Raw genomic sequence first — 16,103 nt, 5'->3', positions numbered from 1 at the left:
TCACCTCTCAAAAAACAACTTAATACACCATGAGAATAAATAAATATGTGTCCCACCGGACCTGAATGCACCATTGTTAATGAATGATTAGCGACTGCAAAACGATATTAAGGCCCATTAACCAACGAACTCCGTTTTGTGTCATTTTAAAATCTAATAAACATCATGTTATACATTTAGTCATCAACCAACTTTGGATCTATTCATATCTTAGTTTTTGGCGAGTTAAAAGTGAGGCATTTTGTTATCTAAATGACAATAAAGCAAACAAAAAACAACAACAGACATGCAACACTTATAAGTGCAGTTTTTTAGACCTTTTTCTGCCTTCTATATTTACAGTTTTTTGACGGGATTTTTCTGGGATTGTCATAAATAAATTTGAGCTTTATTTAATCTGATAAACATCTGAAGTTATGTACATAAACATTACTCCCAAGTCGTTTCTTTTTTATTTAGTTTTGAGGATATCTTTTTACACTGGCATAAATTGATTTTTTAAATATAATAATTTGTTTTAAAATATATCAGACATCATATTTGTTTCTTTTATTCGCCATGACACAAATATGTAAAGCACCAATCAAGCTGAATTAACAATACATTGATAAAGTGGCATGAAACCTAAGACAGGTTGATGAAAAATGTTGATATGATTCAACTGAATACCTGCAGTACCTCGTTTTTAAAAAACGTGCAATTTAAACATGTGGGCTAAAATGATGCAGTAGGCAATAATAAGTTCATTTACAGCAGCTACTTTTCTTTTTAAAATAACATTTAAATTATAGTTATATTTTATGTGTATCTGGGAATTAATTGATTTTCGTTCTCATCGATGCTCGTCCCATTAGGAGCTCCACCAACCGGAGGTCCTGCATGTGTGCTGAGTTCAGGATCCACTAACCACAGCTGCAGTGTCACATGCTGCAGCAGCTCCGTGTCCGAGGCTTCACAACTCCACTGCCTCATTACAAACCTCCCTCTGTAAACTCCGCATTTTTAATTCCTGCTTCTCCTGCACTCTTCACAACCGAAATGAAGGAATTTACCCGTTTCTTCTGAAGTCTTTTTGCGCACAGAAATGTCTCGGCTGACTTTTCCCCGCGTCGACTGAAGACGGCAACTCCTGCAGCATCCTCCATAAAATAAAACAAATCACCTGTACTCCTTCTTTTGCACATTTCAGACGGGACTTTGACTGAATAAATGGATAATAACGCTGCAAACTCGGAGAAATCGCAACTGATACACGAGAAGAGTGCGAAAATGTATTCTTTGAAACTACAAAGGTGGGTTTTATATGGCTGTAGCTGCATGGAGAATAATGATGCATGAGGGGAAAACCCTGCAAAGTTACCTGTACCAACCCAATGTCATGCAATTAAAATTAATATACATTTAAAAATCAAAACAACTATTTATTCAGGTAAAGTTTAAAGACATTGGATACATAAGAAGAAAGCGTTTATTTTTCTGGGATTTTTAAAAACATTTGCATCAGGATTTGTGCAGGATGGTTGTTGCTGTGTGTTTTGAAGCGTGTTTTTGTGCTACGTTGTTACCGTGGTGCATTTGAAGCAGGCCGTCGCTCTTGCAGGCTGTTTTATGTGAATGAACAAATTCATTTCCATGCTTGGCTTGTTTCTGGACAGCCTGTGACAAATGGCCCAAGGGCCAGTTCACTGAGCGGTGCTAAAAACTCATCATCTGTCATTAGAGAGGAGGCTCTGTGCACGGTCAGTCTGCATGGAGGGAAACAGGGAAAACATTATTTACATTGAGGTGTTTGTACCTGCACCTGAAGGCAACACCGATAAATCCAGCGTTTATTACCTGTAATGTGTGCATTTGATTAAAATGAGTGGCAAATACATTTATAACAAAATTAACCTTTCAAAGAAACAAAGGTGTTGACCTATAATCCACTAAATATATTTTAAACAGTATGTTTTTTGGGGGGAAATTAACTGCAAAGACGATATAAATCAGCGTGTAAATCTGATTCATCGATAGATATGGACACACACCAAATATTACGTGTGCATTAAGGAGCTTTAACCATACAAAATATATTAAAAAGAAAAACGTTCAGTTAAAAACAAAAGCTTCATAATTAGCTTCATGATCCTGTGCAGGTTTTTTGACATCAAATATCGCAAAAAAAACCCAAACATTTTTGCGCAAAAACAGACTGCTAAACATTCTTCAACTCCCCAGATTTAGCCTAATTGTTAAATATGAAACCAGTTGCTGCAGAAACAAATGAACAGCCATTAAAATACTTATTCTAAGTGTGGAAATATCGGCATACATGGGAGAATCTGAACTTGTTTTCTATCTTCATATTTTCAGTATCATCTGGCCTCCTGACGCGTCTGTGTTCATGCGTCTGATCAATAACTGATTTATTGGTGTGAATTGATCCCAGTGATTAACCCGCTCTCATATCAGCTGTTTCTCACTTTTTAGATCCGATTTGTCAGGCTTTATAAGCGCGAGACAGAGGATGGAAAAACACAATTTATATTTGTATCAGTGTGTTGTTGCAGACATTTGGGCCTCTGAAAACTCCTCATCATCAGGATATAAAAAAATAATTTCTAGAAATGTAAGACCTTATTATTATGGTTCAAAGAGAGGCGAAGTGGGGTTGTGTGTTTATTGCTGCTCACCAGTGTGTGTGTGTGTGTGTGTGTGTTTGTGTGTGTGTGTTTGTGAGAGAGCTGTGCATATGGCATCACATTTAGGATTTCATGCACCATTTGCACTGCGTGTGTGTGTGTGTGTGTGTGTGTGTGTGTGTGTGTGTGTGTGTGTGTGTGTGTGTGTGTGTGTGTGTGTGTGTGTGTGTGTGTGTGTGTGTGTGTGTGTGTGTGTTTACTGTGTCATCTTTAGCATTTTTTCCCAGCTGGCAGCAGCAGCAGCAGCAGCAGCAGCAGCCAAGTGGTTTAAGTGATATCCTTGTTCACATGAAGGCCCCAAAACTAAAAGAGAATAACATTGATATACAAATCCAACAGTTTTTTTGTTCCACTTTGAGATGAGGCATTGCTTATAAATAACATATACCTTTAATAAAAGTACAATTTGTATTAATGACTCATAGATCAGAGGTGAAAATAAGAATTACTCAGGCTTTAGAGTTATTCAAGTGAACGCTAATCTGGAAATCAATGAATCAATGAATCAATTAGTCAACACACGGACCAAAAATGTGCAACTAGTAACTATTTTATGGACTGTTCCTCATTGTCAAGCCATGTGCAAAAGTGTGTAAATATTCATCCAAGCCTGCATTTGGACATCTTGACTTAAAAAAGGACGCAATTAATGATTATTTTACTTTATTAATTTACCATCTCATTTTTTTTTAAGGATGAAAATGAATCGTTTGCTTCATAATACGTCAACAATTGTAAGAAATGCCAAGATGATGCGTTCATTTCCCCGGGCGCCGTACATAATGGCAGCCCACTGCTTCTAACACTAGGATGGGTCAAATGCAGAGACCGCATTTCGTTGTCCTAGTACTTGTACTCTGTGCAATGACAATAAAGTTGAATCATCTTCTTCTTGAATCATCTTCATCTTCAAATGTGTTGTTTTGTCTGACCTTCACTTATAAACCTAAAGATATTCAGTTTACAAAGCTGGAGACAGACAATTAAAATGTGTTAATTGATGTGTTTTTCAGTTTTGGGAAAGCATGAGAGGGTTTTAAAACCCAAGAATGCAAAGATCATATTTTGCTTTTTTAAAATTGTCTTAAAACTGCAAATATTCAAGTTGATTTCTCACTTAACTGTCAAACTGCATGCTGGGATACATGTGATGTCAGCTTCCTTCAAGTAAGCAACAGATGCATCCTCCGTAAAGTGAGCCATAACAGGATAAACAAATGAGATATAATGTGTGAATATAACATTTAAAGGTCCTTAGTTAGATTTTGTCAATGATAAACAGCATCATGCTAACTGTTCCCTCTGTTTCCATTCTTTATGCTAAGCTAAGCTAACCTTTTTTTTTATATTTACCGCTCAAATTTGAGACTTGTGTTAATTATCTTGTCTATTTTGCAGCAAATAAAGTAAATAAGTGTTCAGTGTTTTATAAATACCTTAAAGAAAGGATAATAAAGAAACACTAGCCCATATGAAACAATAAATATCCTTAAGAATGTTGACAGTCATTTAGATTGAGATATTTTTGAGTTATGGGCTATAAAAAATAATAACATAATTACTCTCGCCATCATCACTTCTGCTCGTCTATTAAAGCAACTGGACCACCTCCTAACTCTGCAGCAGGTCCTCGTCCCCATGCAGGCGTTGTTATGTCCGATGCATAAAGCATTGCCCTGAGCTCTGACACAGCAGACTGCAGCTGTAATTAAATGCTGGATGGTTATTGTTTCTGTTTTTCTTCATTTAATATCATTTCACACACCACTGAATATGTGCCTCAGGTCTCAGGAGTGTCGACACACACACCTGCCCTGCAGCGTATCGACTAACAGTATCATCTCAGAGACACCTGGTTGTTGTTCTGCTCACCAAGAACTTAATGCAGCGGGTAACACACCTGATAGAGGAGGATGACTGGTGCAGAAAACCCCCTTTTATTTTCCGAGAATAAATATCAATCAGATAACAATAACAATAACCATAAAGCTCTTTATTAGCTTCATCACAGAGGCTGATTCAGCAGTTGTGATAGTGTTGTTAAAGCAGAGATAATGCCTGACTATCGCTGATGTTCAGGAACATTTCTGCATGGGCTCCGGTGTGAGTAGGAGCAGGGATCGATATTCAGGGAGACGAGTTGTCAAAGTTATCTACCAAGACCTATGTGTGGAAGATCAATTCCTATAGTGCAAAATACAATATAATTCTGCCCTATTCTGCTTCATTTCAGGTTCATGTTTGTATTTAATGTCTCTACATGTCTCCATGCTTTAATGTTCAAAAAGCTCTTTATGTTTCTCCTCCTCCCTGTGCGGCAACACCTCTTTTCACCCTCTGTCTGAAACCAGAGCCCAGTCTGCTCTGATTGGTTAGCTGGTCGGCTCTGTTGTGATTGGTCAACTGCTTAGAGATGGTTCCCAGAGGTGTAATTGAACAGAATCTGTTTTTATACTTGGCTGATTCTTTTCAGCATGGAAATCCCCTCAAATCGGTGTATGTGTGTGTGTGTGTGTGTGTGTGTGTGTGTGTGTTTGTGTGTGTGTGTGTGTGTGTGTGTGTGTGTGTGTGTCTGTGTGTGTGTGTCTGTGTGTGTGTGTCTGTGTGTGTCTGTGTGTGTGTGTGTGTGAGAGATAAAGGCTATAGTCATGAAACACTGGCAATATCCTGTGTGAAGAGTGTGACATAAAGTGTGTGTGTGTGTGCACGGTTATCTCAAGTGAGCCCAAATTAGATTTTTTCCACCTCATTAGCCACATCATCGCAGATCCCCTCACTGCACACAACCTAGGTGTGTGTGTGTGTGTGTGTGTGTGTGTGTGTGTGTGTGTGTGTGTGTGTGTGTGTGTGTGTGTGTGTGTGTGTGTGTGTGTGTGTGTGTGTGTTACAGAAGTCAGCATTTTGTTTGGTTCTCGTGATTAAAATCCAGCTCTGTGTTTTTAGAGGTGAATTGTGTGTACATGTGTAATCCCAGGATAAACACTATATACTGTAACCAGATGGGATCCTGTTTGAGATCTTTACACAATAATTGATCACTAACATTAAAGGGTGAAATAAACAAATATGCACAGTAGTAGTAGTAGTAGTAGTAGAAGTAGAAGTGAAATATCAGAGAGCAGGAAACTGTGAGGGAAATCTGAAGAATGGCTTCTGTTAACCCTGCAGAAATGAGACATAAAGAAAGTGTGTGATTCTCAAAGCTTGATCATAGAGCGACATGCACTACTAACTGCGCCACCAAGCAAATAGCATCATGGCACTGCTGTGCAATTTGCAGTATTTAAATGAGGTAATATGCATACATTTGGTGTAAAATTGCCCCCTCTTTCTATGCAAATGAGCCTCATTGCAAAACCAGGCAAGTTCATAAAGATAAGCGCTAATAGCCACACTTAGCTGCAGTGAAATGCCTCTGCATCTCCTCGATCACAAACTTTACCTTGTTTTGTGAAGATGCTATGTTCTTGGTGCATATGCACCATTTGCCACATTGATCGCAATCAGCTGCACAACCTTATGGCTGTGTTAGCTCTGTAATAGCATTAGGGGGCTCTCTTTAAGCAGCTGTGAGACGCAATCAATTCTTTGTGCACTGAAATGAGTCTGCTACGATGCTTGCATCCATAGCAGAGATAACTTAGCAGAGATCTTGTTGGAGACTTAAATATCTAAACAGCTATAGGGTGGATTACTATTATATTTTGTACTCACAGACATAGTGACATCACAATGTATCCCTCTGATTTTGGGGATCCACTGAGGTTTTCTTCTGTGCCAACCTGAGGTAGACATTTCTTGGCTTTTGAGTTAAAAGTTCCAACAGCTACAGGATGGACTGCTATGAAACTCTTATATGGATATGCACACCTCTCTTAGGATGACGTAAGAATGTATAACAACTTTGGCGATACCCTGAATTCTCATTTAGCACCATCATCAGATCAAGATCAAGTTAGCATGTTAGCATTGATTGATTCTTACCCTGTTAGCATGCTAACGTTAGCATTTAGCTCAAAGCAGCAGTGTGCCTACAGTAAGTGCAGCCTCACAGAGCCAATACTGTCTGCAGAATGTTCCACTGGTTTTACACTTTATTTGTCAGCGTTGAAAATGTTTTATATAATGGCTATGAAATGTGCAGTAAGCATTTTATTGATTAAGGTCAAAGGTAGCCAGCCATGGCGGGTAAAATTTGGCTTAACTTGGGCTTACTTTGTTTGAGAAGTGACACTAAAATATAGCGAAGAATAATGTAGGAACAACAGCTGAATGTGACCTTCATGTCTAAAAATGCACCTTTCTGCTCCGTATTAACCTTGATGTCTAAATGCAAATCACCAGATATGCTAAGGGGTGATTTTTCCTGCACATACTCCTCCTCATGTCACCTTTCATCGATTTCACCTGCTTCCCATTTACTGGATGACTCGTCTCGCCATTCTTCCAATTTAGTGAACATTGATTGTGATGCACTTTGTCAGGAGGAAATCTGTTTCCACTAAGTGGAGCTCTCCCAAACAAAACTGTGCTCTGCAGCCACAATTACTCCAAAAAATCTATTTACTCAATGCCCTATACATATTGTAACAGGGGGAGAAACCTCTTTCTGGAGGGAACACGGGGATTTTAGCCTTTGCAGACCATTTACATGCACAAAAGCCTATAACACACTACAGGAAAGGGAAACCCCCTCAATAGCGCCTCTTGAAAGTGAGTGCAAATAGTCCTCTGGCAATGTGTCTTGTTGACCAAACAAACAAATCACTGCAAAAGTTCAAGTTGATTCAATAACAGATGAAACCTTTTGATGAGCGATCCGACCCCAAAGCAGATAGAGTCAGTTTGTCATCAAAAGTAATTCCCCCAAGTACCTAGTGTATAGTATATTGTCTCCACAGTTATGCCATTAATAACATTTGGTGCCATCACAAAAGCGTTTTGGCGTAAGTCTCCATTATCTTGTGGAAAATTGAGTTGCAATAGTCTTGATTCTGAACCTTTGGGGAGCTTTTAAAACAGGTTTAATGGAAACGATTGACCATCTTCATTATCATATACCTTTCTCCTCCCAGCAGCTCCTTTTCAGACTCCAAAGAGCAGTACCCAGACTTCCCATTCAAGAACGGAGGCATGCCGGGGGCCATCGAGCTGAAGAGACCCGTGGGGGCTCACTGCCACGGAAACAAGGCGCTGGCGTGTGAGGAGAGCGGGGACAGGCTGCTGGCCAAGAAGAAGCTCTACATCGCTTCAGCCGTCTGCCTCGTCTTCATGATCGGAGAGGTCATAGGTGAAGTAGATCAAACCTTTAAAAAAAAGGGTTAGCTGAAAACTGAAAATGTAGATGATTCAAAGTCAAATAGTTTTTCTGCACTTCAACATTAATACTTTAATTTATTAAAAATATCCAAGCAGTTTGCAACAGCATTGAGAAACAGAAACCAGGGGACAGTAAGAAGTGACGCACACAGCTGGGACCTGAGCGCTGTGTGACGTTCAGTGATTATGAAGCTGTCCAACTGTCTCTCTGTTCTTGGAACAATGTTTAATCGGCTTTTGTAAACACTGTGATCACACGACTCCCTCTGAGGTCACTGCAGATCTGCTGAAAGCTAGCCTGCTAACGTAGCTAACCTTCAGATATACTGACAAACACTTCCAGTTCTGAGACAGACTCACTCTGCCAACAGAGACAGTTGTCCAGCTTTATGATCCTGACGTCACCAAGCGCTCCGGTCCCAGCTGTGTGCGTCACTTTTGAGTGTCCCCTGGTTTCCGTTGTGTTTTGAACTTCTTCAGTGTTTAGTTTATGCATCGCTTCTAGTAAACGCTGTGCATGATTCTTCCTTTGCATGTGTTTTGGCACATTTGTGTTTTCATATATGCATCGTTTTTGAAACTGCAACAAGCTCCTCTCTCTCTTTACATCTGCAAACTAAAATAAACACAGCTGAATCTTTGCTTGGGAGGCAATGACGTTACTGGTAAGAAATATGTCAAAGTTAATCTCCTGTATCAACTTTCTTTGACAGGTTAAGTAAACCGTACAACAATCCCCACATACACACACTTTATAACAAGTCAACTCTTAAAAAACTTGCTGACAGGGAGTGTGTCCTGAACTGTGAACACAACCTTTAATAACACCTACAGTGTGAGAGCTGTTTAAAGGAGTATTAACCTGTAATTTAATGCAGCTACAAAGCACGTTATGTTATCACTTATTACACCTTCAATGCCTCAGGTAACAGAGATGTGATATTATTTTATTACATCGTAAAACATCTGAGCAATCCGCCGATGTATTTAAACCACCCTTTTATAGACATACATTTAAAAAGGTTTTAAGCTGTTCAGAGAGAGATGGGACTCCTGACTTCAGTCCTGCAGTATTAGTGAGGCAGCATTAAAGGAAACATCCAAATAAAGTACCACAACCCCAACATTTCCCTTAAGTATGATACTAAATGTACTTAGTGACGTTCCAACAGTTGTAATTCATAGTGGTAATAAGTTGTTTCCTGCAGGAGGCTATCTGGCCCACAGCCTGGCCATCATGACGGACGCGGCCCACCTCCTCACAGACTTTGGCAGCATGATGGTGAGCCTGTTCTCCCTGTGGATCTCCTGCAGACCCCCCACCAAAACCATGAACTATGGGTGGCACAGATCAGGTCAGGACCGGAGACCAGACCCCAGAGATGAATGGAAGGATGGATGGATCATTTGAGACGTTTATTTAATGCTGTGCAAGAGTGAGAGAGACTGAATGAGAAGGGGTGGGCCTGGGTTACAATCTTGAATCTGTTTATTTATCAGCTTGTTCAAACTGCATTACATATCACGTTTTCAGTTGGAGACGTGCATTCTTTTTTAGAACCTTTTTTATAGTAATTGAGAGTCATCCTCTAATAATCTAGCAAGACCATAAAATAAAGCATAAAAGGGAGCCCTACATTTAATATTTAACTTGTCCAAAGGCCCTGCTTCATTGCATTATAACACTTAAATATCTCCACAAAACACTTGCAGCCTAATTAGACTTGGGCACAGACTATATGAAGTGAGATGAGCAAGGTTTTCTGTCATGCACAAAGAGAAAGAGCCTGAGGACAAAATCTAACTGGAATAACTAAAGGCACCTTTGTGAACTTAATGGCCCTTTTAAGTACATTTTCACTGATTAGTAACTCTTAAAATGAACCGTATCACTAAAAATAAACTGCATTAATTGCTGTTTTTAGTTGGATGTTGAAGCGCTTCCTCTGAGGGATTGTGTCTGTTATTTAACTTCATACCCCGCAGCGGTGTTCAGATAGAGGTGTGTGATTCCTCCTGGGATGAAGTGTGTTTGAAGTGATTACGATTCCTCTCTCTCCTCCTCAGAGATCCTCGGGGCGTTCATCTCAGTGATTTCCATCTGGATCGTGACGGGGGCTCTGGTGTACTTAGCCATCGAGAGAATCGTACGCAACGACTATGAGATTGATGGCCGCGTCATGTTGGTGACCTCCGGGTGCGCCGTCATCGTCAACATAATGTGAGCGAGGCTCCGCGTAATGGGTGTTGTGCATTAAGTTTCTATAACTAAAGGCAAAAAATCCCTTTTAAAAGCTTTAGGATAAAACTTGACAACTACTTTTATTCCAACTTCAAACTGCATCTTTCTTAATCCTAATCTCCTCAGGAAAAACCTTCAACTAAAGTACCTCTTTCTCTCTGCAGCATGGCGTACATCCTGCACCACTCCACCACCTTCCACAGCCACGGCAGCGGCTACCAGCAGATAGACGAGGGGGGCCGGAGCCCCGTCGCTCACGGACACTCCCACGCGATGCTCGGGGGCCACAGCAACACCAGCGTCCGCGCCGCCTTCATCCACGTGGTGGGAGACCTGCTGCAGAGCGTCGGCGTCATGGTGGCCGCCACCATCATCTACTTTCGGGTCAGATATAGATCAGTCGAGTTCGGGTGAGGCCGAGATGTTAGAGTGAAGATGGTGCCACTTTAATACGGTACAATACGTTAGGGGGTGATACCATATGGTTCATAGGATACGATATATTTGGATTGGATAGAATAGGAGACATGTGAACAATACGATACAATAACATACGATACGACACTTTACTTTAGGATGCATTAAGAGGTTGTTGTTTCAACAGAATTCATGGAAGAAATTGAATTCCTTTTACATTTTTTAGGATCGAGATATCATTTTGGGTATTTCAACCTGAGTATTCTCTGTATAACGCATAATAAAATACAGAATTCCAAAAACCTTACTTCACTTTAAGCAGTTATTCCAAGAAGCGTCATTCCCAAGTGATTCCTTGTGTATTTTGAAAGGGTTATGTATTTCCGTCATCATGCAAGATGTTCCCTCTGCTTTCTGCCCCGGAGCTCTTCACTAGCTGCTGCGTTTGGAAAACACCATCTGATGTCCCTCTCCTCACAGCCCTTTAAAGTCCACATCACCTCGTCTGGTTTCTCTTTCAGCCCGAGTATAAAGTCGCAGACCCCATCTGCACGTTCCTGTTCTCCATCTTCGTCCTCTTCACCACTATCACCATCCTCAGGGACGTCTTCAGGATACTCATGGAAGGTACCTCACCGGGAGATCGAGATTATCTGTGGGAAATGTTTCCTTGTTTGCTTATCTTTTTAAAAAGTTTATGGTGAGATTGGATCAAGTTAACAAGTCAAGTGGTAGTACAAAAAAATCCACCTTCTACCAGTCTGCTAAAGCTTGATAATTAACCCAATATGTCTTTTATCTCCACAAACACTAAGCAGAATGCATGGCAAAATCACAGGAAGTCACTCCGCCCAACCAGGAAGTGGTCCAGAGTATAAACTACTTAACAAACACACATGTTAATAAGGGTTGAAGAAGATATAACATGCGAGTAAGTGAGGTTCTCAGGTGCTGATCAGTGGCTTTTGACAGAGAAAGGCGAGCTAAGTCTTTATGCTAAGCTAGGCTAGCCCCCACATTCATCAAAGATGTCGAATTAAGCCTTTCCGATGTCTCATAAGCTTGATGTTTTCTCGCCTGCAGACAAGATCAAACTGTCCAGTTTCAACCTGATCCGACAAAGTTAACCTCACATGTACCGTGCATTCATGTCTGGCTTTTTATCAAATGTAGGCAAGCAGGGCTCACCTAAGAAGACACACACATGCCACCAACATTAAGCTCAAAAGTGCGGATGACTTCAGTGACACTTTCAGTTTTCTGCATAACAAATATCAGACACAGATGGTCATATCCTGGGGACGCCTAAATATATATTTTAAATTCTCTTTTTACTTCACTGAACTTCCCCAAGATGACCCTCAGAAAAGCATCCTCCCCCCGAGGCATCTTAGCAGCGTGTAGTAAGGATAGAAACGGCCTGTGGTGTGAATGAGCAACATTATGGAATAGAGAGCAATCATTAATCTTGTATAATGAACAGACATAGCGTTTCAGACAGATTTAAGTCCCATATCTGTACAATAAAAGGTATTTCAGGTCCGTATTGTAAAGTAGATATATCCTTCCATTTGTTTTTCACTTTGTCCACCGCCTAGTGAAGGTTTAGTTAAGCTCCCTTTCCTTTAGGGGCTTTTATTTTGAAAATCCACTTATAAAACTGTGCCATGCACCAGTCTGGCTATGTCTGAGGATCATACTTTAGGAGCATTATGGGATTTATGGTGTATTAATGTGTGCCCTGCTGTTTCCCAGGCTCTCCTAAAGGCATCGAGTTTAACTCAGTGAAGGAGGTGCTGCTGTCGGTGAAGGCGGTGAAGTCGATGCACTCCCTGCACCTCTGGGCTCTGACTCTGGGCCAGGCTCTGGTCTCCGTTCACCTGGCCATAGGTAACCTCACACACTAATCTATGACACACTGAGACAGAAAACCATTGAGGCAATTGAGGGTCTAATTAGATAGGTTTGTTGTGAAGCAAATGTGTGTCTTTATGCTATAAGGTAGCATGCATTAGAGCCCCTTTGACTGAATGGAGGCTCATGCTTTCAAATGTTAAATGGAGTATAACCACATTTTCCAGCATTTATCGGACAGCAATAGTTACTTGAAAACATTATGGTTGGTCTTAATTAAACAGTTTCTACAAGTAGAGCTAAAAAGTGCATTTCGTAACTCTTTATTTGTCATTTTAAGAATTTAATTTTTAATTTTGTGAAGAATTTTGAAGTTGCCATTTTTGGTAAATTAACTTTGACTTAATTTCCCCAATTTTTCAGAATTTCTACAAACTAATAAATCACAGATTGATGGAGAAAATAATCAGCAAATTAGTTCACCACCTTAAAAAGCTGCCTTTTTCGTTATTAATGCACGTACGAATACTCTAATGGGATAATAAATTATAGTAGAACAACTTGGACACCACACTTTGCTGATTATAATTGCACTATTTCAGGTAACTTTTTACTGCAGGAGTTTCTAATTTCACTTTAAAATGCAAGTAAAGAAACACAGAAATATGAGAACCGTAGTAAATCAGACTCACTGTGTTTTCCTCTCCCCCCCCCCCCCGGTCAGAGGAGGGTGCTGATACTCAGTCCGTGCTGCAGGAAGCCACCGAGCTGCTGAACACTAAGTTTGGTTTCCACAGCATCACCATCCAGGTGGAGCTCCACTCCGAGGACATGAACCACTGCTGCCACTGCCAGGACCCCCAAGACTGACCCCACCCTCCCCCAGGAACATGCAACCGCCTCAGCCTCTAACAGCAAACACATTCATCCATTAACTCGAGACACTGCAGGATGTTTTCTTAGGAGTTCAGGCTATTTTGCTTCCAAATTATGGCGTCATTTGCATTTTTTACACACGCAATGCCACAAAACTACATTTACACACTACTCCTGGAGTGTCTCGCAAACAAATGGAATTAAGAATGCATATATTTTTTAGGCCGTTTGCTCATACTCCTTACTTCAGTAGCACTTACATCGTCCAAACTCTCCAGTTACATTCCTATCAATATTCTGAAGTATTTTACAAAAAGGCTTCGTTAAAACATGACTCATAATTTCAAACCATGCCTGAAATAGATTTCTTAACCGCAAACAATTAGATGTCCGTTATGAAACTGTATGCAAATCATCATCATCATCATCATCATCATCACCATTTCACCTTCAGCTCTAGCCTGGATCCTCACTCTGGTCTTAACACCGACAGTAAACTGACTACACTGTCCTGCTTCTCCCTTTAAACATCACACTGCTGGCTACAGATGTCTGTATTATATCTAATAATCAGCTCAATGTTGACTTGACCAATATCTCTACTGTACTGTACTCTGTTTGAGCATTGATTGTTTCTTAAAACACCAACAGCCTTCGCGATTAACTCATTAAGGGCTTTATTTGGTGGTAGTTTGTTAGATAATTTTGTTGTGTTGCATCTTTTTTAATCAATGTATAGAGGGCACTGTTTGATAAGTGTCTGGGTTTTCAAAATAAAAGCCCCTAAAGGCACCAGGAGCTTAAACAAGCTTTAATGAGCACTCACGATTTTCAAAATAAAAGCTCCAAAAGCTACAGGAGCTTAAATAAGCTACAATGAACAGTCAAAAGGTTCAAAATAAAATCCCCAACGGAACCACGAGCTTAATAAAGCCTTCGTAAGTGCACAACATTTTCAAAATAAAAGCTCTGAAAGGTACAGGGGTTTAAATAAGCTTTAATGAGCGCTCACGATTTTCAAAATAAAAGCCCCTAAAAGGCAACAGGAGTAAAATAAGTCTTAAATATGCCTCTATAAGTGCTCAAAATGTTAAAATACAAAGCTCCAAAGGTAACAGATAGAGGGGGGGTCTATTCTCATAGATCTGTACTCTACTTAGTGCACTTTTCTTGCTCTAACTTAACAAACCTCGATTTCCTGTCACTAAACTTTCTCATACAAATCCTTAACCGAAATTTCTCATTCAAACCCCTTTTATTGCTGAACCCCCTTTAAGGCTTTCCAATTATGCCAACAATGCTTTTCAGGCTCCAGCAACTAGCTTTTCAAGCAACACAGCTAACCCACATGCATCACTGCAGCTCAGCATTAGCTTCTCAATGACTGGAGGGAGGACATGTTATGTAATAAACAGAAAGGGTTCATCCTCTGGGGAGCGCAATGAGGCTAAGTGAATAGCGTACTGCCCTTTAGATTTAATGACATCCACATTAAGCTGATGGTGGAGTCAGGGGTCACTGTCAAGCTGTCGTTAACATCATCAGAATTTCTGGGGACCATGAAAAAAACAGCCAGTTAAAGTCGGTATGAATTCAGACTTCGGACGTAGCATATTTTAAGATAATTGCAGCCATAACAAAAGCTAACAAGCCAGTTAAGTTTCGCAGCTCCTCAAAGAAAGGACACCTGTACACTTGTAAACGCCCATTCAGATCCCAAAAACGTGCATGGTTGTTAACTGTTATTCAATATCCTGTACAGTAAGACGTCTCTCGTTCAACTGCCAATCAGAATATGTTGATGTACCATGCGGAGGATTAATCAAAGAAAAACAGACGTCTTCTTTAAAAAGGATATATTTTCACCACTTTTTAAGCAGATCCTGTATATTTAAATACATGTTCCTTTTAAATAATGCAAAATGAGAATATATATGGACCCAACAGCTGAGTTAAAACAAAGTGAATGAAATAAAGACCAATGCATTTTAACTGTGGAGGTTTGATATACATGCATATTGAATTTCTCCACTAAAGTCTTTCTTTAAAGTTCATTTCATTTCAAGAAACCTGTTTGTTCACTATGGAAGTCTACTGTTTGAGAATGCTTTGTATCGTGCTGTTGCCGTCCGTGACAATTATCCTCTGTGTTGTAAATATGTCAAATATTGTGTATTTTCTGTGTATGATTTTGTGTATACATGTGTAAATACATCTCTCTCTCTCTTGTACAATCGGTCCCATTTGTCTAAGTGTAATGGTGATACTTGTCACGTCTGTGAGGTTTGATATTTCATTTTTATGTGTGGCAAGAGTTTTTTTGTAAAGTGAAATAAAAGGTTGCAGAAGATGCAAAGAGCCTGGGTTATTTTGGAAATGTGCATTGAATTAAACGATTCTTTAAAGGGGACATTTGAGGGCCTACTAACCAACAAACAACTGAGTATCCCTAACGAGCCCCCAAAAAGTGCGCCGGACATTAAATCAAACACTCATAGTGGCCAAACAGTGGTACTACAACTTCCAAGTCAGTCACAAGCTGCCATTGGGCCCATAAAAACGTTTTCCCATGGACTTACATTGAGAAATAGAAGTCTGTAAATCAGCACTTCATTTATTTTTAGCTAAACCTACCTCACAGAACCCTTGATTAGCGGTCCTTTAAATTATTTGGTTCTTAAAGTTGTAAAATGTGCAAGAATCTTAGCAAA

General features: G+C 40.0%; 1 protein-coding gene across 1 annotated transcript; it reads left to right on the top strand.

Annotated features, from left to right (window-relative positions):
* Nucleotides 1-1,022: 1,022 nt before the first annotated feature.
* Nucleotides 1,023-13,429, top strand: slc30a2 (solute carrier family 30 member 2). Its single transcript, XM_063902461.1, has 8 exons — nt 1,023-1,292; nt 7,760-7,974; nt 9,212-9,358; nt 10,071-10,224; nt 10,410-10,629; nt 11,184-11,289; nt 12,418-12,552; nt 13,241-13,429. Exons 1-8 carry the CDS (start codon nt 1,210-1,212, stop codon nt 13,384-13,386), a joined length of 1,206 nt encoding a protein of 401 aa, XP_063758531.1. The 5' UTR covers nt 1,023-1,209; the 3' UTR covers nt 13,387-13,429.
* Nucleotides 13,430-16,103: the final 2,674 nt, after the last annotated feature.

This window comes from Eleginops maclovinus, chromosome 15 (assembly GCF_036324505.1).
Source record: "Eleginops maclovinus isolate JMC-PN-2008 ecotype Puerto Natales chromosome 15, JC_Emac_rtc_rv5, whole genome shotgun sequence".
NCBI lineage: Eukaryota > Metazoa > Chordata > Actinopteri > Perciformes > Eleginopidae > Eleginops > Eleginops maclovinus.
Note: the sequence above shows the minus strand (reverse complement) of the source record. Positions and strands in the feature narration are given on the sequence as shown.

What these genes read in the sequence shown, in the direction of transcription:
- slc30a2 (XM_063902461.1), top strand. Translation starts at nt 1,210, where the DNA reads ATGGATAATAACGCTGCAAACTCGGAGAAATCGCAACTGATACACGAG. An exon ending in CTATGGGTGGCACAGATCAG is followed by an intron (nt 9,359 to 10,070) that starts GTCAGGACCGGA and finishes TCTCCTCCTCAG; the next exon opens with AGATCCTCGGGGCGTTCATC. An exon ending in CCACCATCATCTACTTTCGG is followed by an intron (nt 10,630 to 11,183) that starts GTCAGATATAGA and finishes TTTCTCTTTCAG; the next exon opens with CCCGAGTATAAAGTCGCAGA.